At 38.3% G+C, this 27,133-nt stretch overlaps 1 protein-coding gene across 9 annotated transcripts in view; it reads right to left on the bottom strand.

Moving 5' to 3' along the window:
• Erbin (erbb2 interacting protein) overlaps positions 1-27,133 on the bottom strand; it is a 110,393-nt gene that overhangs the window by 57,595 nt on the left and 25,665 nt on the right. For all 9 annotated transcript variants that reach the window (XM_040729089.1, XM_021222839.2, XM_021222858.2 and 6 more), the window contains 3 exons: positions 24,146-24,193; positions 19,138-19,336; positions 16,944-17,061 (listed from right to left, as the gene is read on the bottom strand). In XM_040729089.1, coding sequence (XP_040585023.1) covers positions 16,944-17,061; positions 19,138-19,326 — 307 coding nt within the window. In that variant the 5' untranslated portion in view covers positions 19,327-19,336; positions 24,146-24,193. The remainder of the gene's footprint in view (positions 1-16,943; positions 17,062-19,137; positions 19,337-24,145; positions 24,194-27,133) is intronic.

Genomic DNA, 27,133 nt, shown 5'->3' with positions numbered 1-27,133 from the left:
AAAAAGAAAATTGCTTTTAAAATTATGAGTTCCAAATTGGGCATGTCCCTATGTATATAAATGAACAGAGCTGCAAACAAACCTGCAGGAGGAGGGGATGGAAAATATGGATGTTATACCCTAAAATGTGCCCTAAGGCAGTAGTGTTCACTCTTAAACATTTTCCCATCTTCCCATGCTTTTACTCCCCTCTTTTTTCAGCCTTCTTACTTCACATTACCCAGTGAACAATGACAACATAACTAAGGGCCACAGTGATCTCTTTACACTGTCACGCACATGTTTCAAGAGACCTAGTGGACATTTTGGTTTCTACATGTTCTTCAGACCAAGTGAGGTAAAGGATTTCTTTTTAATTCCCAATCTGATATAGGTCTCTATATCAAATTTTGGTAAAAGATTCAAAGTGCATACTCATTTCCTTATCTTATTATACCAAAACTATAGGAACAAATAATTTGTGAATTGGCAGCAGACTACAGACCAATTTTAAGTACTGACATCACTGTATTCTAAATAAATACTAATTAGGAACTTTTGAAAAGCATCCCCTAAATGAATTCTATATAGTTTCCTTTATTTACACAATGATTATCCAATGGGGTTGTTACTTTAGGGTTATTTAAGATCATATCAATTTCATCGCAAGAAGATTCTATGTAAAGAAAACAGTGAAACAAAAACTTACTGTAATGCTAAGTGCATGGCTCCACATGAATGATATAAAATTCACAACTAGCATATTATTTTAGTCAAAACTCACAAATGAACTGGGTGTGGTAGAGTGTGTGCTTAACATATGCAAGGTCCTGAGTTTAATCCCCCGCATTATCAAAGAAAAACAACAAATAGATGCAAAATTAACAGAATAAAAGTATAATAGTAATATTGTGAAAGACTCCTCCTACATGTTACTTAAAGAACAAAGAGTAACTAAATCTGATGAATACCTCCTAAATGAAATGGTTTAGAATTGTTAGCAGTTACTAGTTAGCCTCGTCATGTGGCAACTGAGAAAAAAATGCAAAGGCATACAATTTGAATTTCATGATGGGAAGCATCGAAACAATAACAAAAGGACCCTCCTATTAGGAGAACTGCTAAAGAAATGCCGGCATGATGAAAATTATCACGAATAAAAGGAAGGGCCAGGCGGTGGTGGCGCACACCTTTAATCCCAGCACTAGGGAGGCAGAGACAGGTAGATTCTGTGAGTTTGAAGCCAGCCTGGTCTACAGAGAGAGTTCCAGGATAGGCTCCACAGATAGAGAAACCCAACCTAGGGAAAGAAAAAAAAAGTCTGAGGAACTAGGAGGAGGAATCTGTCTTGTGAGAACTGACTAAATACAGCACATGAAAGTAATAAATTCCAATGTGGATGCTGAGAATATATATTGCTGGTAAGAACACATAGTCAATTGTGGAAAATACTTTGATGGTTTCTCAAAATGTTACAAATAGAATTTCAAATGACCCAGTAATTCTACTACTAGTTATATATATAAGAGCATATAAAACAAAACACATTCAAAAAATGTTGTACATGTACTCATTATTTAGAAGAGCCCAGATGTCCATCAACAGCAAATGAATATATAAGCACAATGATCAGAATATAGTATGTTTACACTATAGAATAGCAATATATGGTACAACAAGGATGAGTCCTGAAGATATGCTAAGGGAAGGAAGCCAGACACAGAACGTCATACAGTTTTATGTATTTAAAAATCCACAATAAACAAATCTTTTTACAAACAAAGCAGGTATGAGGTTACCTGGTGTTGTATAGCTATTTCCTCCAAACTGAAACTTCCAACTGACCTTCATAGACTTAGAAGGCTCACCAAACTTTGGAAAGGTCACACAGCCTCTGCCCAAGATTACAAATAAACAGTAAACAATCTGGGGAAGGAGACTGCAGTGGAGCATCCCTACCAGCTGGGCAGGACACCAGCTGATAAGCCTTGCATAAGCTGGCACCGGCTGCCCAAGAAGCACCCACACTTCTGTAAGCAACCCCAGTAAACTAACTGGCTCAGAATGCTAGGCCTTGGAATAATCTTTCATCTATCCTTGGTGCCCTATCTGAGGTGACAAAAAAAATTACCCATATCTCCATTGGAAAAAGTCACACACAACACCAGAACCTAGGAGATGCTAGGCAAGGGAACAGGAATTCTTTATAGGATGATGAAAATATTCTATACAGGTACTGGTGATGCTGAAATAAAATAGAAATGTGCTAAACTCTACCAAAATGCATAATGTAGAGAGCTTTTAGTTTTCAAATTATAGTATCTATAATTCCTACCTTGTCTGAACTTTACCCAACACTTAAAACTTCCTAGGTTTTGTTCAGGTACCTCAAATTCAAAGTCACCTTTATTTTAATATTCAGCAAATATGTTCCAAATACAAAGTAAAAACATGAACTACAAATACTAGGACTTTATCAAAAGTTAAAATATAGTAAGTGGGCTGGGGAGATGGCTCAGTGAGTAACTTGCTGGCAGTCCAAGAATGAGGAAGTAAATCTGGATCTCAGAGCTGGGTATGGAACCACATGCCTGTAGTCCCAGCTCTGGGAAAGTGGGGACAGGAAGAACCCAAGGGCTCAGTCAGTTCCAGGCTCAATTAAAGACCTTGTCTCAAAGAACTAAGGTGGTGAGCAACTAAGAAAGATACCTGAGCTTCAGCCTATGACGCCCACATGAGCACACATGCACAAAGACAAGACGAGACAGGCAGGCAGGCACTCACACAAACATGCATGTATATACACACACCAATGCAGTAAAGAAAATGATTGTTATCATACTGGTTATTTCCTACACTAGCAGAGCTCTTTCTCACTATCTTTTGTCCTTTTTCCTACTCTTCTAGATCTTTTAAAATTGCAAGGTAAAATCAGGCCTCATTCTTTGGGCCTTTCCCCTGGGCTTATGACCTTAGTAAATGCACCTAATCTTAGTTATTACATATCATCGATATTGTGACAACTTTCAAATGTATACCTCCAGAACTGTTTTTATGACTTAACTCTATATTCTTACAAATAATGGATAGAGCCAGGAGATGATGGTGCACCTTCAATCCCAGCACTCAGGAGGCAGAGGCCAGCCTAGTCTACGAGAACTAGTTCCAGGATAGCTAGGCTACACAGAGAAACCTTGTCTTGAAAAACCAAAAACCAAAACAAATATGTAACTGAATGAGACACTGGTGCCTCAAACAAGAAAGCAAGCAAGCAAATAAACAAAAAGCCTGAGATTCCTAAGATAGCAGAGAAAATCTTTGTCAGCCATACGCCAGATAAGGGTTTATTATCTAGAATACATAAAGAATTGTAAAAATTAAACACATATACACATATACACAAACTTGTAATCAGAAAAGTAAGTAGGTCAATGAACTGAATAAACAGTTTTCAAAGGAAATACAAAACAGCCATCAAAGAATATATATTACAACTACCTTGAGATCTACCTCATTCTAGTAAGAATGACTACAGTAAAGAAAAATAAGTCTGGGTGAGGATATGGAGAAAAAGGAATAATAAATTTATTCACTGATACAGTCACTACAGAAATAAATGTGGAGGCTTCTCTAAACACTGAAAACAATTACCATACAACCTGGCTGCACACTCCATGGCATATACCTAAAAGGCTATGTCATACTCAGAGATACCTGCATACCCATATAACAATAGTAAGGAAACAGAATCAGCCTAGATGTCCACCAGCAAATGGATATAATGACAGCATGAGATATAAACGCAAAGGAATTTTATACACACACACACGCACACAGTTATGAAATCTACAGGAAATGGGAAGAATCAGAAAACAGTAAGTGATGTGACTCAGGCTCAGGAAGACAAGCACCACCTGCTCTTTCATATTTGAATGCCAGCTTTAAGTGTTCTTCTTACTTTATGTGTGGGGTGTTTCTCTCCCCCTGCAAGTCTATCTGTACACCACATGCCTAGTGTCTAGAGGCCAGAGGAGAGCATCAGATTCCCTGAGACACAGTTGTGAGCGCTGGTCCAGGTCCTCTGAAGAGTAGCCAAGACTTTTAACAGACGAGTCTCTCACCAGCCCAAAATGGCTCAGGCTGGCCTCTAACTTGTGAGCCTCCTGCTTTCTCCTCTTCAGCATATTCTACCAGTATGAGCTGCTACAACCTGCCAAATCCTACCTTCTATCTGTTAAACCTGTGCATCTAGGGGGAAGTAAATATGGCCATAAGACAAGAAACTTGAAAGGGGTCCTAGAAAGGGGAGAAGACAATAGAATATGGGATATTAATGTGGAAGGGGGACTACTGTGGACAATAGAATACACGCAGGGAAGGAAGGGCAAGGAGATGGAAGGATATCTCAGAAGCAGGAGGATCAACCAAACAAAAGGACATATGAAAATACTACAAGGAAACCTGTTATTTTATAATTTAATTGAAAACTATCTCTGAGTTGCCCATTGAAATCGCAGTGCCTACCAATTCCTCCATCTCAGCTGATAGCAATCTTGTCTTTCCAGTTGCATGATAAGGTCAGTTGTAACTCTTCCCACAATCACACACAATCCATCATGAAACACTGATTGTACCTTCAAGGATATTCATAGCCTGACCACACCCATCTCTACCACTATTATATCCAAGAACTAAAACCATATTTGAATTGGTTGTTTTTCCTTCCATATACTCACAGAATCTTCATATACATTGCTAAGCCTAAATCTCAATGTTCATGCAAATGCCTATAAGGCCCTACATTAATTATCTATTTCTCCAAATCCCAGCCTGTCTTTATTCCTAATATACTCTCATTTAGTTTATTACTCTGTTTTTACTACTCTTTCTCCGTGTTTATCACACATGTTATGAATACTAGAACCTTATAAAAGTTAATGTAGTAGCTATTTTTCTTTCTGGTGCATTTAATTCAGATACCTACATGGCAAACTTCCCTATTTTTTCAAGTCATATTTCTAAAGAGACTTACCCTCAAAGTACAAATGCTATCTAGTCTGAGGCAAAAGAGAAAGACATGGAAAATTAAGCAGACAAAGGAAAGGAACCCCAAACTCTTCAAAATGCCAAACATGCCTTTCTCAATGATTTTATTTAGACAATAACAACTTTTACTTTACTGTAGTCTGCCATTCCTATCCAGATTTAAGATAACCAGTCCAGAACCAGAAGTTCCAGCAAAATAACGCTGTAATGGTTCCACTCTATAGTTGAATCTGTCCTAGATTCAATGTGCGGCCCAGACCAACTTAGAAACCATGCAATCCTCGTGTGTCAGCTTTCCAAATGCTGGGATTACAGGCACGAGTGATCATACCCACTTAGAAGACATGTCTTAAGCACCCTGTGCAACCTTTCTGTCCCATAGTTTTACCCAATCAGATTATCTTACCCAAAGCACTTCAGAAACCTCCCAGAGAGCTCACATACCAAAAAGGAGGGGGGGGGAATGAAAAGATGGTTCATTCATCACATAAGTATGAATTCCTGAGTTCAAATACTCAAAACCCACATTAAAAAAAAAAGGAAAGAAAAAAGAAAGAGCTGTACATTGCCAAGAGGTGATGACACATGCCTTTAATCCCAGCACTTGGGAGGCAGAGGCAGGCAGATCTCTGTGAGTTCAAGGCCAGCCTGATCTACAGAGCGAGTTCCAAGACAGCCAGGGCTACACAGAGAAACCCTGTATTGGGGAAAAACAAAACAAAACTACAAACACTTCTAATATTATGCTGGGGAGGAGGAATAAGAGGTCCTTAGGGTACGTTGACCAGCCACTCTAGCCACATCAGTAACCTCTAGGTTCAGTTAGAGACAGTGTCTCAAAAAGGAAGAAAGAGGCCGGGCAGTGGTGGCACTCGCCTTTAATCCCAGCACTCGGGAGGCAGAGGCAGGTGGGTCTCAGTGAGTTCGAGACCAAGCCTGGTCTACCAAGTGAGTTCCAGGACAGGCTCCAAAACAATACAGAGAAACCCTGTCTCGAAAAACAAAAACAAAAGCAAAAGAAGAAGAAGAAGAAAGAACCCACGTGTGGTATGTACACCTTCCACGCCCAGGAAGCAGAGGGCAGAGGACGGCAGATCTGCGTTCTGGGCTAGCCTGGTCTACATAATGAATTCCAGGGCAACCAAGACCACAGAAAGAGACCCTGTCGCAATAAAATATCTGACATCTCTATTATACAGGCACATGAACACACACACACACACACACACACACACACACACAAATACACAATAGAATAACGGGGGAGGGATGGAGGTTCCTCAGCAACCTTTTTTGGATAAAATTTGAGAAGTCACTGAAATATGTATGACAACTGATAATACAGCTTAGTGTGACTCTGTTTGGAGAAGCCCATATTCATACTTGAGTATATTCTATCCTGAATGCTTCTCTTTCTATTAATCAGTATGTTTAAGTCTGTGCTAAAAATCTCTTCTTAATAAGCCTCACCTTTGTGGGGTACAATACTAGCTTGTTCTGAATGAAAGTCCTTTGTGGAGTACAATGAGGAACCGTGGCTTCACATGAGCAGGGGTCTTGTATAGAATTCCGAGCTGCTCAGGCATGCCACACTGCCAATGACATTCAGGGTCAGCTTTCTCTTTTCTTATAAATGCAAAATAATTGCCATTTTGTTACAGCCTGTTTAATTGTATGATAGTTCAACCATCAAAAGATGGCTCCTCCTACTAAAACTAGTCAGGCATTCAGAAGGAGAAATAATGTTCTGCTGAACCACTTCCCAGGACATCAGTATCACACTGGGCCACTGTGCAACCATGACATATCAAGACAGAAGTCAAAATAACTACAAATGCAGACACACAAAACCAGGCAAAAAATGATTTTTGTCTAAACCAAGAAATACCAAGCATCCCTTACTCCAGTTAAGACATCATTACTGTATCTTAATTAATAATAGCCTTACCTTCATTGTAGTCTGTCCTACAATAAGATTTAAGACAAAGTTTAAGATAGCCAATCATAGAATTACTCCTGATAGCATTTTATTGGAGAAACTCTCTAAAAAGAGTTTTGTGACACAAATTAATAAAAGACCCAAAGACTGATATTGGGGCTCGAACTTCAAGCTGAAGAACAGAAAACAAAGTAGTGGGCCACTACCTCAGGCTGAATGGGCTAATCCTGCTGCCTCTCCTCAGTGTGGCTGGAGAACCCTAAATATGGCTGGAGAATGGATGTCTGATACTGACTCTATTCCTGTCTCAAATACCTCTCATGAGTCCTGGGATTAAAGGCATGAGCTCTGTTGCTCTTTTAGGCTGATTCAATCTTGTGTAAATCTAGGTGGCCTTGAACTCAAAGAGATTCATCTGCCTTTGTCTCCCGAGTTCTGAAATTAAAGATGTGTGCCACCACTGCCTCACCTCTATGGCTTTTGAATCCTTAGGCAAGCTTTATTAAATCAGAAATAATATATCATTACAGAGTTTTGTCTCTTTTTTAAGTTTAAGAAAACTTAAACCTTCCCTAAAATTACAGGTAAACTGAAATCTAAAGCCCAAATCCTGAGAGTCTTAACATACGTTCAATTAAAGTCTCATGTACAGGGTTTTGTTGTTGAAAGCCCAAATTCAATTATGTGAGTTCCTACTTCTAGTTTAAATGTGTTTTGTTCAAACTGACAGTCCTTGTGTTTGCAGAGCAAGCACTTCACCCAACCACACTCTCAAGTACCTCATCATAAGCCATACTACCTGGCTAACTGAAAACACAAAAGAAGTACGTAAAAGATTGTAATTAAGACAATAAATGTCCAATTCTTTTGGCTTTTTAAATAAATAAATATAACTTACTGGAGCTATTAATAATAAAGTACCCAAAATATTTCCTGAATCCTTCCCAATAGGGAATAAGAGCTAACAACCTCAAAATAGTACCTGATATGTTAAGATATTCAAATATTAAGCTTAACTGACATAAAAGCCTAAAACAATTTTTCAAGATTAATGTAATCAAATCTTAACAGAAAAACTCTTCTCAGAATATAAAAACACATCTATACCTATCATGGTGGTCAAGTAAAAACTAATTAACATTTTAGTAGCTTTAAGATATAATAAATACCATATTCACTTCATCTAATGTATTCATTACTATTTATCAAAAAAGTCATCTGGGAAGAGTCCTCACAATTGAGATTCTGCTGCCAAAATATTGGCCTACTGGCATGTCTGTGGGGTATTATTGATTAATGGTTGAAATGGGAGGGCCTAGCCTATTGTGGGCAGGGCCACCCCTGCACAGGTAGTCATGGGTTGTATAAGACAGCAGGCTAAGTGAGTCATGGGGTGCCAATAAACAGCCATCATCCACAGCCTTTGCTTCAATTTCTGTCTCCAGGTTCCTGAGTTACTGCACTGGTTTCATTCAATGATGGGCTCTAACTGTAAGCTAAAAGAAACCATTTCCTTCTCAAGTTGATTTTGGTCATGATGTTTATCATAGCAACAGCAAACAAACTAGAATACATACTAACTTTTCATTTACATATAATGTCATACAATCAAAAATCCAACCATAATTCGAATTTCTCACAACTAGTCATATTAGTTTACCCTCAAATACATGTTTTATCATCTCTTTAATAAAGTAGACTTATAAAGTTATATCCATTAGGGTTAAACATTACAGGCTTATCAAAATAACCTCCACTCCCTGTATGTAAAATTGGTTAATTACAATGATGAGCACAAGAAATTAAAAAGACTAGAATTTATTAAGCAAGGTGACAAGTCTGACATTATCATAGTCTCATTTCTTCCTCAGCTTTATTCACCAACAGTAAACTAGAGCTTCAGTCAAGCATTAGTTAAAGATAAAAAGGAGAGGGCTGGGGATGGTGCCAGATACCTGTGACCCTAGTCTCCTAAGAAAGAGCCACATGCTTGAAGTCATGTTGGTCTACATGGTCAGCTCCAGGTCAGTCTAGGCTATACAAGACCCTGACTCAAAATAAATGCACAAATAAAGAGAAATACATTTCAAAAGTGAAGTAAAAAAGAAGACAAATATAAAGAATGACTAAAATGCAAGGAAATTTGAGCAATCAAATAGAAAAGGAAGAAGAGGTCAATTAAGTATTTAGTTAACATAGCTTGTAGGAGTTCATTGTCAGTATTAATGTAAATTCTCAAGGGAAAATACTGTTTAAACACTCACCCTAATATTTTAATTACTTGAAATGCTTATCTAAATCTTCAAAAATACTCATGAGCTCTAAGAATTATTTAAGCAAGTGTTTGATATTAGCAAAAAGAAACTCTACAACTGCTAAGACAGACTCTCTACAGGCTACTAGCCTGCCATGACTACATTAGTATATCGGCCTTTATGCAGTTGTATCAAAGTTGAGGACACTAGCTGAATGATGCTTCAGTGTCTAACACACCAACTTTACTGAGTGCTGAGGATCTAGTCCAAGGACTCTGTGCATACTAAGGAAGCACTCTGTAATTCAGCTGCATTCCCAGAGCACCTGTACCTTTGTGATTGATGGCAGTGCAGAGTTCATGACATATAAAAATCTAATTCTCCAATGCTTTGGTCTGAATTATCTAAGTTCATTTACTCTGAAAGGTAACAAGCAATACTTGGCTTTATAAGAACCAGGAAACAAAAAATTTCCCCATATCATTCTTAAAAAGTTTCACATAGCAGTCATTTATTTAATCTAAATAAATGGGGAAACCACGTTTAAAAAAATCTGTCCAGAGCTATTAAAAAATAGTAACATGAAAGACAAACTGTTCAAGATTTTAAAAGACTAATGAGACACAACTAAGTACTATGTGTGATCTTTAATTTGACAGAAAGGACAAAAAAAGGGCTAAAGAAGTAAAAAGGGACAGTATGAAAAGATGTCAAATTTTTTATAGTGATGCTGATTTTATAGTAATGTAGTAGGAGATGCGTATTTCAGCACTGAAGAGTAAAACTCCTGGTATTTGTACCTTAAATTTAGGTAGATTCACCGGGCGTTGGTGGCACATACCTTTAATCCCAGCACTTGGGAGACAGAGGCAGGTGGATCTCTGTGAGTTCGAGGCCAGCCTGGTCTACAGAGCGAGTTCCAGAACAGGCTCCAAAATAATACAGAGAAACCTTGTCTCAAAAAAACAAACAAACAAAAAAAAAGCAGATTCAGCAGAAACAAATTTTAGATAAGCAACAATAAATACACTTTTATCTGAACGTATTTAAATATATAAACACAAGAAATTAAAAAGGGTAGCAAAATGCTATCGACTGATGAATCTGTGAGTATTTCTTCAACTCTTAAGAAGGATTTTTATTGGGTATGTACAAGAGTGAACCCCACAAAGTTATCCGCCCATGAGGGCGGGGACAAGTAAATTAGCACAGGTAGAGATAAAAGGAAGTGAAAGGAAAAAGGACCTTCTCTTTTGGAAGCAGGCCATGCTTCTGACTCCCAGCTTGTGTGATTCTCTCTCTCTCTCTCTCTGGTAAATAAATATATTGTATTCCCTATTGCATTGACTATCATCAATAGGTATGGGTTTTTTTAATTTACTTATTTTTTATTTTATGTGTATTAGTATTTTGCCTGCATTTAAGTATGTGAATCATGTGTGTGCCTGGTGCCCATGGAGATGATCAAATCAGGTCCCCTCGAACTGTAGCTATGAATGGTGTGAACAACTGCATGGGAGCTAGAAACTGAACTCAGGTTCTCTTGAAAAACAGCAAGTCTTCTTAACTGTTGTACTATTGTTCCAGTCCCTGGGTATGAAATTTTAAAGAAAAAAAATCAAAACAAAACAAATAAAATGCAAGATATCCTATGAATGAATCCAATCGAGCAAAAACTACAAATCAATTTAAGACACATTTTCTTTTTAAAGATGCAACATTAAGTTTGGACAACAATGTAAAATGATTCTACAGCAAAAATTAAAACAGCCCCAACTCTGGATGTGGATATGGTTATGGGTTGCCTTATTTGTTGTTTGTTTTTGCTTCTGATAAGGTCTCCTCTGGAAGCTGGAGCTTGCCACTAGGTATGCTAGTCAGTGAGCACCATAATCCATGTCTCTACTTCTCCAGTGTTGAGATTACATGTTCGCACCACAATAGATGCTTGTGTAGCAAGCACTTTAGTGACTGAACTATTCCTCAGCACAAAGTATTATCTTTACAGCTTGTAGCAGTTTGAATACAAATGGCCCACACAGGCACATTATGTTTGAATGACTGGTTCCCTGTTAGAAGAAGGATTAGAAGGTGAGGTCTTTTGGAGGAGTAATGTCACTGGGGGGTGGCTTTGAGGTTTCAAAAGCCCATTGCAGGTTCAGTGTTGCTCTCTCTGCCTGCTACCTGAGGAACAGGAGGTAAAATTCTCAGCTACTGATGCAGAGTCCTGCGCCTACATGTCTCGAAGTTTATGATCATCATGGACTAACCCCCTACAACTGTAAGCTAACCCCCAATTAAATGCTTTCTTTTGTGAGCTGCTTTGGTCATGCTGTCTCCATACAACAATAGAACAGTAAGTAAGATACAGCTAAGATCTACTGGCTATACTGCAGTACACTAACCACTACCACTAGAAACTCCACCTGAACCTAAGACAAATGAATAAATCAAAGCCTTAAAATGGATTTATTCTTTAAAACCATGTAATTAACAGCATTAAGGTAATCATTTTTGCTATAACATGCAACCTAAATGTTTTATATAGACTGTCCACATGGAATGCTTCATACAGCTTATATTTAGTAAACACATGCATATGCTTTTTTTGGTGTAAGCTAAATACTTTGTTACTAATTTGACAAAGTTAACTGCAATTTGTAAATACAAATGGACCATGACTATTCTAATTCATCCGAAAATGAAGCACAGTAAGTTCTGAAATTTATGAGAATCAATACAAGGAAAGTCTACATCTACATGTTCCTATCAGAACAGAGAATAATCTTGTATGCTGCTGTACTGATTTGGTAGGATTTAGATTTTTTTCCCAAACATTGAAAATAAATATTTAAAGTTGTATTTTAAGGTAGGGCATTTAAAAGTTATACTCATGTGATCCATTCTTTTTTGTTATTATAAAATGTATGTTCATTAAAATTTTTAAAAGATTTATTTATTTATTATGCATACAGTGTTCTGCCGGCATGCATGGCTGCGGACCAGAAAAGGGCACCAGGTCTCATTATAGATGGTTGTGAGTCACCATGTAGTTGCTGGGAATTGAACTCAGGACCTCTGGAAGAGCAGCCAGTGCTCTTAACCATTGAGTCATCTCTCCAGTCCATAATTTAAAATTTTTAAGAGCTCTCTATTTCTCTCTCTGCCTCTCCGAAAGATTTAAAATATTATCTTCTATGCTATGTATACAAAGCTAAGAAAATTCCTTATTTGTTAATAATTCATTATTCAGGAATCTACATATGCCTCAGTAGAATGTGGATGGAAGGAAATCTTTCAAATGAAAAAAAAAATCTTTTAATAACTTTTAAGTCACCAGTTTGGGATAGTTCTATTTCTCCACATGATAAAGACCTAATATAAATTCACAAAAAAACATCATATTCAACAATTAAAAGTTCAAAGCTTTCTTTCCACAATCAGGAACAAGACAATTCCCAGTGTTACTATGTCTATTCATCTCAGTGTAGTTATGCACCACAAAATGTCTCAGTCAACTATCAACCAGAAAAGGAACAGCAATCTATTAAAATGTAGTTGAAAAATAAATCGATAGCATCAAATGCTGTGGCAGGCTTCAGTGTAGGAGCACAATACATAACTCATGATACTGGTGTAAACAAACCTGTGCTGTCAGTCAGCGAAAACTCTAGCCTGACCGTTGTAAACAGCCTATAATGCCAGGTTAATGTTACTGGCTTATATATTTACTGTTATAAACTACTACTTTTTTCATAATTTTAAAGAACACTTGTTATGATTTGAGCCTTAAATATTCCCAAAGGTTTTAATGACAGCCTCTAGGGTTGTTAGAAGATAGTGGGACCTTCAGAAAGGCAGGGCTTGGTAAAAGGAAGTCAAGTAGTCGGGGCACTATTTGAAGGAAATACTCAACACCGGTCCTCCGTTTTGTTTGCTTGCTGGCTGCCATGGGATAATCAGACCACAACATGTGCTCCTGCTAGGATGCACTGTGCCTCCAGCTGAGAGCAATGAAGTAATAAACCATGCACATCTCACACTGCAGAACTGTGAGTCAATGAGAGTCTTTACTCCTTACAACATTATTTTCTCCCTTATCGTGACAGAACAGTAAAAAGAAACCCTTCCTACTTATTAAGGAAGTATTTACTGTACTATAATACAAGCCACATTCTCATGCACTCTATGCCTACCATTGCTTGATTAGATAGAGACCACATAAGCAACCAGCATGGCAGATAACCCTGAGGGTGAATCAATGGCACTCCTATCTTGGTGGTATGAACTCTCTCATTGAACTTAAAACCCACTCAACAGGAGGGAAATCATGCCTGATAACGGAAAGCTAGACACCTACCCAGAGCTAGTAAAGTCATGGATCTTGAAGAACTTACACCTGTCACTTTAATAAACCAGCATGATCCCAAACCACATTCTAAATATTTATCCTTATGCCTATAGATAAGTACAGTCCTCACATCTCATAAAAGCAGTTTCTTTTTTTAAATTTTATTTAAATTAGAAACAATCTTATTGTACATATCAATCCCAATTCCCCTCTTCCCTCCCATGTCCCCCCACCGACAACCCACCCCATACCCCCATCCACTCCCCAGGGAGGGTGAGGCCTTCTATGAGGGATCATCAAAGTCTGTCAAGTCATTTGGGGCAGGGCCTACGCCCTCCACCCTCTCCCTCCCCCTCCCCCTCCCCCTCTCCCACACACTTCTGCACCTGAGGCTCATGGAACATTGCAGAAGAGGAGGCAGAATGATTGTAAGAGTCAGAGAACAGTGAGTTAACTGTGAGATTCTGACTCCTACAAATATCAGAGAAGCTACACCCATAATCTCCTCAACATGGCTGCCTAAACAAGACCACCAAGACATGCTAACATGAAATTAAAAAAAGCCCATAAGACCTCAACCCTAAACAAAGAACTACAGGGATCAAGTGTGATAACACAGACCTTTCATCCCAGCATTTGGAAAGCAGAGGCAGTCAGATCTCTGAGTCTGGACACATAGTAACCAGTTTGGTCTACATAGTGAGTTCCAGGACAGCCAAGGCTATGTTAAGTGACCCTTTCTCAACACCATCTCCCAAACACATATACACAAAAAGCTTATAGGTAGCTAAGGAATATGGAAAGTGGAAGAAATAGTCTTCCCCAGGGAAGAGCACCCCAAATTGATTATCCAATACTAACTGATCAGTCCTGAAGTCATATACATACAAATAACATAGGCTGTGATGGTTATATTTATAATTTGGTAGGAACAATTAAGAAAAAGAGGTCATGAATTTGAGGGGAGGGTTACATGGAAGGAAGCTGGAGGGGAGAAATTATATTATTTCAAAATATAAAACATGATTTTAAAAAGACCATATTCTATAATGTTTACCAAAACCAAATTATCTGTGATGTATTTCTCAGAGAAACTTGTAAATATATGGTCATTAAGCTATGTATAGCTGTATTAAGTCCTAACCAGAACAATTAGGAAACAGAAAGAAATGAAAAGGATCAACATTAAAATGGAACATATAGAAGTCAGTGGCATTCTATATGCTAACAATAATCTATCCAAAATTTTTCTTTTAAAGCAAAGTCCCATTTATATATTTTGGGATTATTTATATACATATATATATTATATAACTAACAACAGCAAAAAATTTAACTACACTGAAACAATAAAGCTCTGATTAAACAAACTAGAACTGTAAATAAATGGAAAGATACCTCACGTTTCCAGATTAGAAAGAAAAGAACTGTTAAAATGTCCAAACCGCCCAGTGTCCTGTTGATTCAACGTACTATCAAAATTCTAATGACACCTTTCACAAAAACAGAAGACAATAACCCTAACAGAGTATCACAAAAGATTCTGAAGTAAAAGTAATCTTGAGTAAAAAGAAAAAAACTACAGGCCTTACAACAGATAACTTCAAAATTCACCTGTAAGCTCTAAAATGAAAGAATATGGTGCTGGTCTAACAGGAAAATGCCAAAGGAACAGAACAGAGGGCCAGAAATAAATCCACATGAGTATAGTCAATTAATTTCAACAAAGGTACCAAGAACACATCTGTGGCAAGATATCTGATTACACTGCATAAAGATATGTCACTGTGAGTGGTTTAATAAAAAGCTAAGCGGCCAATAGCTAATCAGGACATCTGGACAGAGAGATCTCTGGGAAGAAGAAAGGTGGAGTTGCCAGCCAGACGCAGAATAACCAGGATATGTACAATGGAGATGAGGCAACCAGTGTGCGGAAGAACATAGAGGGAGGTGTGGGGGTAGCAGGAGGAGAGGAGGGAGGGGGAACTGGGATTGGAATGTAAAAAACAATTAATTTAAAAATATGGGTTAATTTAAGTAAGAGGAGCTAGTTAGAAACAAGCCTAAACTAAGGCTGAGCTTTCACAACTAATAAAAAGTCTCCGTGTCATTTTTTGTGAGTTGGCAGCATAAAGAACTAGCCACCAACACACATCACAAGGAAAGGAGGGTCTCTTCAGTGGGACTACGGAAAGAAGATGTCCCTGTGTAGACCAAAGGGTTCAAAGAAGCAGCAGCAGTGGGGTGAGGAGATGGCTCAGAGATTAAGACCTGGGTTCAATTCCCAGCACCCACATGACAGCTCACAATTGTCTGTAACTCCAGTGCCAGAGGATCTAACACCCTCACACAGATATACATGCAGGTCAAACACATAAAGCAAAAATAAATCAATTAAAAAAAAAAGGAAGCCACCTACACAATGGTTTTCTAAAAATATATCAAAAAGACAACAAACACAAAAATAAGCCAGTTACATAAAAGTAGAAAGTTGTGTACGAACAAACAAGCCAGGGATACAATGAAAATACAGCTGTCTGAGCCACACAACCTCTGCGGGACAAGAGAGAAGAAAGGTCTGCACTTCTACACTCACTGAGGTACTATTCACAATAGCTAAGATGTGGGCTCAGCCTAAGCTTCTGGGAATAAAGGGCTCAATAAAGAAAACACTGTATGTATGTGTGTACAGTGAAACACTCTTCAGTCATTTGTAATAGGATGGATGAACCTAAAGGACATCATGTTAGATAAAATAAATCAGGGATAAAAAGATGAACATCCTGTGATCTCCAATACTGGATATTAAAAGGGCAAGCTCACAGAAGCACAAAGTTAAACGGCAGTTAGCAGATGCCAGGCAGGATGAGGGAGTAGGATGGTTAAGATGTTGATCCAAGTAAAAATTTTCAGTTAGAGCCGGGTGTTGGTGGCACACCTTTAATCCCAGCACTCAGGAGGCAGAGGCAGACGGATCTCTGTTCGAGGCCAGCCTGGTCTACAGACAGAGTTCCAGGACAGCCTCCAAAACAATACAGAGAAACCCTGTCTCAAAAAACCAGAAAAAAAATTTCAGTTAGGAGGAATACATTTGAGAGTTCCATTGTACAACATGAACTATAATATATTTAAAATCTACTTATTTTCCAGCTGTTCTGAGGTATCACAGATTTTATATTTATAAACACTTCTAATCCAAGAATGATACTAAATTTTATTGCATTTGACATAAAACAGGTTATAAAAATTTTTAATGTTTATATATTCTATATTAAATAGATTCTAAATGAAGTTAATATATTTCTAAACATTTGGAAAACAGAAACACTTTAACAACGAAATATCTCAAAGGACAAGAATCTGGAGGACTTACCATTTTTGCTGACATCCAGTTCCCTGAGATTAATGAGATTTGCAATGGATGCTGGTAATGTTGTTAAATCATTGTCAGGCAAACTTAGTTTATGTAGAGACTGACAGTTAAAAAGTTGCTAGGGAAGAAAAGAAAGGATTTTGGTTATCACTTACATTTCTTTAGGTATTCCACGGACTAATCTTTATACAATAAATATCCATATTAAAGCTAACTTTGTTAGGCCTACATTAACACCAGGAAAGGCCCCATATTATTCTGACTATGTTATTATGGATCTGAATAAATTTGAGTCACTTAGACTGATTTATACTTCTAACCTGCACCCAGTGAAAACCAATATATGAACCACATATGGCTATATTATCTGTTGAAGTTGTCAAAGTTGGCTGTTACACACTGTAAGTTCCGGAGCTTGTCTTTCAATCAAGCTTATTCCAAAAAGAACGCCATGCTGAAGAGCACCCCTTGAAAAATGTTGAAGTGCTAGGTCTGGGGTAGGCACACGTTCATTTACCTGCACTGTTACACTCAGCGTCACTCTTGTACATGCCTCGACACTGAGACCCTAATTCCTGTCTAATCTAGGTTTTCCATATTCCATCAGAGAACTAGCCATGGATAGAAATGGATTTGTTAGAGTACACAGTAATGATGAACAGTAAATTAATAAGCACACTACAATCACAGCATAGATGTGATTCACAGTTCACCTTGAACATTTTTCCACAGCTGTTAAAGACTTCTTCACAAAATTATTAAGAATAAACTGATCTTAGTGACTCAAGTCTATAAATCCCAGCTGAGGCAGGAGGATTGCAATGAAGTTTGAAGCCGGCCTAGACTACAAAGTGACATTCCGTCTCAATAAAAAATTTTAAAAACTAATTACCTAGGATATAGCATTGACTTTCAAAAGCTTTTAATATTGGTCATCACAATTAAAAGCCTTTGTATACTGTCATCCAGGATGTTCACAAACATACAAATAATCTAAAACAAATACTTCATGAAACAAGGTCTATATGATTTATTTTCTGTTATATTACAGTTAGGGCTGCTGGATTAAATATAGGATACCCAATTAAATTTGAATTTTAGATAATTTTTAGTATAACTATATCCTACATACTGCATACTTACACTAAGTATTTCTTGTTCATCAGAAAGTTAATTCTTATTTAACTAAGTCACCTGTAATTTTATTTTCTAAATCTCAGTCCAAATTACAGTTTATTTTTCAGAATTCTGATAACACATATTAAACTGTTTGGTGGCTGTAGGTGGCTAGATTTGAAACAAGATCTCACTACACATATGATCCAGGCCAAGGTAGAACTCACTGTGTAGCTCAAACTGGTCTTGAACTTAAGATCTTCCTCCCTACGGCACCACCATGCCCCACTCTAACCAATTTCAAGTCTCCATTTACAGCTTCAAAGGGGATTGTGGTGCGTACCTTCAACCACAGGCCTTGTGAAGGCAAAGGCAGGCAGATCTCAGAGTTGAGGACAGTCTAGTCTACAAGGTGACACCCTGTCTCAAAACAAAGAAACAAACAAAAATAGCCATTCAGATGGCTATAGATCCTAATAAACAATTTAAAGCTACTGCAGCTTTTTTATAAAACATGAAATCTAATACAGGTAATAAAAGGAAAGTAAGAGCATACTAAAAAAAGTTTTAGTAAAGTGGTAATCTGAGAAAGAACTTCACAGCAATCTTTCCCCCTCCAGTTGTTACTATATTTCAGAGATGCATGTTCTCCAAATCAATTCCAGACAAAATGGAGGGAAGCCTAATTCCACCTCTAAAAATTTATAGAACCATAAAGCATGACGTGGTAGTTGAAATGACAATTAGCCCCATTTATAACGCTGCATATAAAGAGCTTATAGAATTTACAATAAGACAATAAAATTTTAGTTTTTTGACTAGTTAAATCTAATGGCTCCAGAAGTTGAATAGATGCATTATCTATTTTGATGGTTATAAAATGCTTCAAGTAAAAATAAAAGTTATTCACACAAGTACTTAAATAACTTGAACAGAGGCTTAAAAATCTGTATCATTTTGAATTGTGCTTACAGTAAGACTAAGCCAGTGAATGGAAACATTTGTGTACAACAATATTAAGAATGTAAACATCTATGAATAGACATTATCTAATGTAATTCTTGACATGTTAATATACCTTGGGAAGCTCTTCAATCTGATTAGCATCTAAATAGAGCTCCTCTAAAGTTTTTTCAAAGGTGAAAATCTCTTTGGGAACTTGTTCCAAGCTGCAATGAGAATAATCTAGAGTAGTGACCGTTTCCTCTTCTCCTCGTAGACAGCGACATGGCACCAACCGCACAAACAAACTTCGTTTCGTAGTCATTTTTTAAAAGCTGCAGCATGTAGATAAAAACAAATTAAACTGTATACAATATGACAAACAATTTTTCCAACAAATTACCATCCATATAGCACAACTCAAAATGCCACAGGCAAAGTACCTCTTCACCACCACACACACCCAATGGAGCCTATTTAAGATTGCTTTAATATCTACATTTATATGTCTACTGGACTTTAAATCAAACTCAAGCCCTCCAGTACTTTACAATACAATCCAAGAAGTAACCATTCATGTTTTTTACAGGTCTTTTTTTTTTTTTTTTTTTTTTTTGATTTTTCGAGACAGGGTTTCTCTGTAGCTTTGGAGGCTGTCCTGGAACTCACTTTGTAGACCAGGCTGGCCTCGAACTTTACAGGTCTTCTTAACCATCTATTAGTGATCACCCACCATTTAACTTTCCTATGTGGTGGTTTGAAAGAAGATGGCCCCCAAGGGGGTGGCCTTATTGGAGGATGTGTGTCACCATGGGGGCAGGCATTGAGGTTTCTTTTGCTCAAGCTTCCCTCAGCATGACTGCCAGGTGACTTCCTGCTGCCCACAAAATGGGAGCACTCTCAGCTCCAGCACCACATCTGCCTGCTCACTGCCATCATCAATCATCATGGCCTGAACCTCTGAAACTGTGAGACACGCAAATGTTTTCTTTATAGAGTTGCCGTGGTCATGATGTCTCTTCACAGCAATGAAAACCCACACTACGATTTATGATTCTCCTACATGGAAATTCCCATCTACTTCAAGTATACTTTTGTGTCAATCAAATACTAGTCTACAGTTTTTGAAAGAGCTTGAAGACTCTAAATTGTTTAAGATCACATGTGAGTCAACTCACTTAAAATACAATCTTTCAGTTAACCAAGAGAAAAGCCAGTTTTGAATTAATAAAAATTCATAAGACCAATTTTATTAGGAACTTGTGTATAAATTCCAACTAGGCTAACATTAAACTAACACAGTAATAATTTAATAAAGTGAGAATGACTGCCAATCAGTAAGCAACTCTTTGTACATAAATATAATCCTTGCTTTAGTCACAGAAACAAGCACCAAGATCTCAGGCACAAAATATAAGAAAGTATAAAAAAAAGCAGGGCGTTGGTGGCGTACGCCTTTAATCCCAGAACTCGGAAGGCAGAGGCAGGCGGATCTCTGTGAGTTCGAGGCCAGCCTGGTCTACAGAGTGAGTTCCAGGACAGCCTCCAAAACAATACAGAGAAACCCTGTCTCGAAAAACCAAAAAAAAAAAAAAAAAAGTATAAAAAAAACAGAAAGATAAGTACCTTAAATATGCTAACTGCTAAAAAAATCTATATTAATAAAACATCAATGTTTAAATCAAGACATAATCAGTATTTTTTTCCCCTTGACTCAGGATCCAATATGGCTCAGTAAGGCACTACACTAATAGGTCTACTTTCCACTTATGGTACTTGAATGTCTGATCATAGACAGGGTTAAATACTTCACTTACACTCATTCTCACACTCTGACTTTACTGAATCACCAGGCACCATACTGAAATTCTTTAGATAAAGTATAGAAATATTTTTCTTTGCCTTCATTACAATTTTCTATGGAATATCCTATTGTTTCCATAGAGAAGCAGAGTTTCTTAACTAGGAAACAGCCAGAAACTAAAGATCTTTAATGCAGTAGTGTTTCTCTTTTTAGAACTATACAGATTTGTAAAATAGACTTTTGGAAAAGCATGTAATATACATTTGAACTAGATCCTCAAAACCCAATAAATAGGTCTATTTGCAAACTACTTTAAAAGATGTTTAAGAAAACCTAGTAATCAAGCACCAGATGTTTTCACCTGAGGCTCAAAGTACAGTGTAATAAAGTACTTGCATTGTATCAACCATGCAAGACTTGCAAGACTTGCCCTGACTCAGAAACCCAGCATCACACACCCAGAAGGGTTACATCTAAAATCTTTGTCTAAAAAGAAATAGACATAAAAAAGCATACTGAATTCTTACTAACATTTCTATGTTTATAGATATGTACATTTTACCAACAGGAGTAACAGTTCGTTCAATAAAGAACTTAACTGCTAAAAGGGGATTAAATATATCGTTATATACTAATAAATAAATTTTAAATTCCTGGCTGGTGGAAGTCTTCCACAGGCCAGTCTGGGTCCTCAAGGCCTAGGCTGGCTGAAGATATTCCTGGGCCCTCCTGGTACCTTGTAGTGCTGGGCAGGAGGGTACCATCAGAATAAGCAAATGCGTGGTAGAGAAACAAGAGAGAAAGATAAGTGTAATGGTTCCTTTGTTGTGGAAAGAGGTAAAACAGTCAAAGCAAAGGTGATGAGGAACAGGATGATATGGGTGGCCTGCTTGCCACCCAGGGCCATGTCTAGTCCATGGACCTACCACCGGCGGGGTCTGTGTTGATCTCGGTAGCCCATGTTGCCAACAAAGGCCACAAGGATGCTCAGTGTCTAGGCTACCACCTGTGACCACACAGGTATCGAGGGACCATCAAGGGGCCATGCCACCACAAAGGCCTTACCAATCTGAGTGGCCTGCACTGCCACCTGGTGTCATGATGACATCTGGGACCAAGCTGCAGTTGAGGGCTATGTCTAAGTCCACTGACTATTGTAGCCAGGGTCTGGGTTGATGTCCTTGGCTCGTGTTACCACCAGAGGCTATGGGGATGACAGGGGTCTGGTCTGCCTCCTCAGACCATGTTGGTGTCTAAGAGCCATGCTGTAGCTGTGCCATGCTAATCTTGAGTGGCCTATGCTGCTACCTGGGACCATGGTCACCTCCAGGACCTAAGCTGCTGCCAAGGGCAATGTCTGGGTCTATGGTCCTACCACAGCTAGAACCCATGTTAACATCCATGGCCCATGTTGCCACCAAAGTCTCTTGGATACCTGGGTCTGGGCTGCCACCTGTGACCATGTTGGTGTCTGAGGGCCCTGCCATGCTGATCTGGGTGATCATGGTGACATCTGGACCACAGCTGTAGCTGAAGACCATGTGTGGGTCCATGACCCTGCTGTGGCAAGGGTTTGTGTTGATGCCTGTGGTTCCTATTACCACCAAGAGCCATGCTGATGCCCAGGACCTGGGCCACCACCTGCAGCTATGTTGGCGTCTAAGGGTCATGATGCAGCAAGGACAACTCAGATCTGAGTGGCCTGTGCTGCTACCTGATGCAATGGTGATGTCCAGGCCAGAGCTGCAACTGAGGGTCATGTCTGGGTCCACGGCCTTACTCCAACCAGGGTCTATGTTGTCTATGCCCATGGCTCCTGTTACCGTCAAAGGCTATGTTGATGTCCAAGGGCCACATCTGGGTCTGTGTCCCTATAGCAGCTAGGGTCTGTGTTGATGTCTGTGACCTGTGTTATCGCAGAGAGCCATAAGAAGCATGTATGATGAAACCCTAGGGCCATGCTGACCTAGAACTGCCCTTTGCTGGTCCTGCCCCTCACAGGGGCCTTGAGCCAGACCAATGACTCACTGAAATGAACATTTGCAAGTAAAGCTGATAGAACAAAAATATACTGCATGACACACTGCAGCTCCCAATGCCACTAAGATGAATAAAGGGTGCTGAAGAGGTGGGAAAACAGGAGCAAAGTGAGTTCTTGCTTTGTTTTGAAATTTTTTTTTAAATTTTCTTGGCGGGGGAATGCTGAAAGGCTGAAGGGCAGATATGGAGAGACTGGGAAATGAGTGGAATTGGGGTGCATGATGTGAAATTCCCAAAGAATCAATAAAGAAATTACATTAAATTAAAAAAATTTAAATCCCCAAAATAGATATATAATCTCTCACTTAAATTGATACTGAGGCCATTTAAGAATCTGCTATCTGTTCTGTCCAGTATGGTAGCCAATAGATACATAAACCATTTAAATTTAATATTATATCAAATAAAATTTAAAATGCCATTTCCTTATCCCACTCAAATGCTACGTTATGCTAGGGATACCAAAGTGGATCAAACAGTTACAAAAAGTTTCTACCATTACAGAAAGTTCAATTGCATAGAACTACTTCATAGTAGTGACTCTAATTATTATTCTCACAAACCATATATTAACAAATATATCTGAACATATATTTTGGCAGTGTGTAAGAACTTGAATGATATAGCTTAAAAATATTTCCTATCAACCATTCCAGATTTAGGAATATAACGAATGAATGGCATGAAATGTTATTACCTAATGAATATAATCTGAAGACAGCAAAATTATTTTGGATATGATTTAGGGCACTTGAGGTACAAGGTAATTTAGAGTAAAGTAATTGTTAAATTGAAAAGTCCCCCTTACCAGACTCTCATGGATTCATGCTACAGTATGGAATAAAAACTGCTAACTGATTTAAAAGACTAAAGGGACCTTAAGCCTTTGAGAGGTAAGAGTAAAATTACCTAAAGCAGGATCTTCCCATACATAATAAAGCAAGACAGTTACCCACAAGGAGACAACCAAGTCAGTCTGAATAAAAAGTGAAATACAATCAAATTGATGGACTGCTAATTTGAATTTTAGGAAAAGCTAATAAATAAACCAGAGGTGACACTGGAGTTAAGCATTTCCTAATCATAATGGAAGTAAATTAGTCAACTGAGAAATAATAAACTGGCAACTTTCTAACAAAAATTAAATCTAGCCAAGCACTGAAGTTCATGCCTTTAATCCCAGCACAGGCAGGCAGGTCTCTTTGAGGCCAATCTGGTTTACACAGTGAGTTGCAGGCCAGCTGGGGGTGCAGGGTGGGAGATTCAAATAAAATCAAACAAAAAAATTAAATCTACTTACCACTGGGTTGAATTTATCTCCCTGATGTTTCTTAATTGAGCCAACATTCTATGAAAAGCAAAAGAAAATCAAAATTAACAGTAATAATATATCTTTTTAACTAAGGAACATCTCTCCTAATTCCTAATTTACAACAAAAGTTAAATTGAAATTTTAAAATACTGACCACCATAAACTGAAAACCAAAACCAAACCAACACATCAAATGCAGTGGACTGGGCAGCCTTCAGGGACTCACTGGGCCTACTGCTCTTTCTTTTTACTGACAGCATGCCTAGTATTCTTAAAGACCACAACAGGCAATCATTCAAGTAACCAGCTTTGACCAGCCAAATAGAACTCCCAGAACGTGACTGGGCTACTGGTATACACTAATTGGCCATATCTAAGTACATCTCCTATCTTGACTCTTCTCTTGCCTCCTGGGATTTTATAAAACTCGAGATTTTCTGTTCTCATGATACAAGAGAACAACTATTTCCTTCTGCCAGGCCTTCTACTGTTTTTCATTATACAGCTCAAAGACTATTCCTAGAACTCACTAATTAAAATAACTAGCCCAAGAACTTTTAACCTATGGATACAGTTAAATTTATTTGCAGCAGCTGTACTTAAATCTAAGTCTTAGATTTGCTGACCACTGTTCAAAGTGGAGCCTTTATCAAACTAAATAAGACTCCTGCTTTATATCAATAAATCTAGACACATCATCAAATGTGCAAGAGATTTTAAGGAACAAGGAACAAAAAGAGGCTTTGACTGGTGGACTTTCAAAGCCAATGGTTATTATACTTGTCCTGGATGCTCAACCTTCTAGGACTACTGGCAGTCATCTTACTTTTGGTTCCTGCATTTTAACCTAGAGCTAAGAGTTACAGCTCCAGGTGATGCTCAGACAGGGATTCATTCCCAGTCACAGGAGGAAGTTCTTTTTTCAAAAGTCTCCTAGACCAAGGCTGCCCAAGCTTCTTAAAAATATACAGGTATACCTGCATCCACGAATTTGCTTATTTCTAAATAAATGACTAGTTCCTGAAATAAAACTGTTCATATATTTGTAAACTATTGAGAGCCTTCATCTATCAAAATCAAATGATATGGATGCCTAGGTGATAATGGCACATGCCTAATCCCAGCATTCAGGCAGAAAAGGCAGGTAAGCCTCTGTGAGTTTGAAGTTCAAGGCCAGCATTTGGTCTATAAGGTGAGTTCCAGGTCAGCCAAGGATACAGTATACAAAACCCTTGTCTCAAAACACCAAAACAAAGCAAATATCTTTTCAATAGAATGTCATTTGAATTTACTGAAAAATAACAAATTTCCTCTATGCAAAGAAACTCCAATCACCAACTATACTTCAACTCAGCAGTTTTGAGATTCAAAGTGATGGGTACTGTTAATTGCTTAAAGGATTTACTCCTGCCCCCCCCCTTTTTTTTTTTTGAGGGGAAGGGGTTCGAGACAGGGTTTCTCTGTGGCTTGGAGGCTGTCCTGGAACTAGCTCTTGTAGACCAGGCTGGTCTCGAACTCACAGAGATCCGCCTGTCTCTTCCTCCCGAGTGCCAGGATTAAGGGTGTACGCCACCACCGCCTTTAAGAATCATCACTATTCAGAACGCTAATGGTTGGGCTGTCTAGATCAAAAGAGGTGGAAAAGGAAAAAGAACATAAGTAAATCAATGACTTAAACAGTATTCAGAGTTCTACTTTGTGGCTAAACAAGTTTTAGTCCTTCATTTTCCTATTCTTGAACCACCACATGTTGACTAGTCTGTTAATAAATAAGTCTTATCAAATAGAAAGACAAAATGAGCCGAGTAGCCAAATTGATACTATTTCTAGATTTCTCAGTATGTCTTGAAACTAATCTATTTGTTTAAACAAATGTCAGATTCCAAATACAGCCAAACATGACTAGGTAAGATAATAAGTCCCCAACACTTGCATATTTTCTTTCATCTACAGAATTTAGTGTTAAAAAGACGTAGAAGTACAGAGGGAAGCCAAGTCCCAAATTCAATTCCATCTTGGTCTACATAGCAAGTTCCAGGTGGTCAGCTATAACTATAGAGCAAAACATTCTCAAATAAATAAAGGGGTGGGGAAATGGCTTGATGGGTTAAAGGTTTTGCAGCAAGAGCCTGACACTGGGAGTTCAGACCCCTAGAACCCATGTAAAGAACATGAAGTAGTAAAAGTGGCTGTACTATTCACACCATGGGGGAGACAGGAGGCAGAGGTGGAGTATTCCCAGAAGCTCCCCAACCACCTAACCTGCATAAGCAGCCACAAGGAGACCCTATTTTCAAACAAGGTACCACACTCCCCATAAAAGATGTGACAGTACAATCTGGTAGACTGGAGCTGCCATAACCTAAAATAGCGAAGATCACGTCCATCCTTGGATGTAAGAAGGATGAGATAGATACCTGTGTTTAGAAATTCCAGCCTGAAGTTCCTTAAAAGAATACAGGAATACAACCCAAAGCGGGTAACTGAATATGGGCATTCAGATATGAAGAGAATACTCACGCTGAGGATATAAATTTGTAAGTCATTTACTTATAGTTATTCCTTTAAAAAGTAAAATGAGATGACTATGAGGACAGGCAGAAAAGAGGGCCAATAGCCGAGTCCCACAACACTATAGGACTATACAGGTCAAGAAAGAAGACCAAGAATCAGGCAAGGACTTCAGAGTGTGGTCAACTCAGACAAGAGAACACTGCATTCCAGGCAAAGTGCGATCACCTAAAAGCAACATGAAAACTGTGTCAAGGTAGACAGACTAACAAATTCTGTCAACAACAACAATCTCAGAGTATCTCAGCAAAATCACCTCTATTGGAAAGACACAAATAAATGAGAACAGAAGGTGGGAGCCCTAGTTCAATGGGGCTAGCAGATGCTATGCTAGCAAGCACAAAGGCCTATGTTCAACGACCAACACCAAAAAGAAGAAAAGGGGCAAAACTAGAAGTTCAAAAT

The sequence above is a fragment of the Mesocricetus auratus genome, unplaced genomic scaffold (genome assembly GCF_017639785.1).
Source record: "Mesocricetus auratus isolate SY011 unplaced genomic scaffold, BCM_Maur_2.0 Super-Scaffold_100020, whole genome shotgun sequence".
Taxonomy (NCBI): Eukaryota; Metazoa; Chordata; class Mammalia; order Rodentia; family Cricetidae; genus Mesocricetus; species Mesocricetus auratus.
Note: the sequence above shows the minus strand (reverse complement) of the source record. Positions and strands in the feature narration are given on the sequence as shown.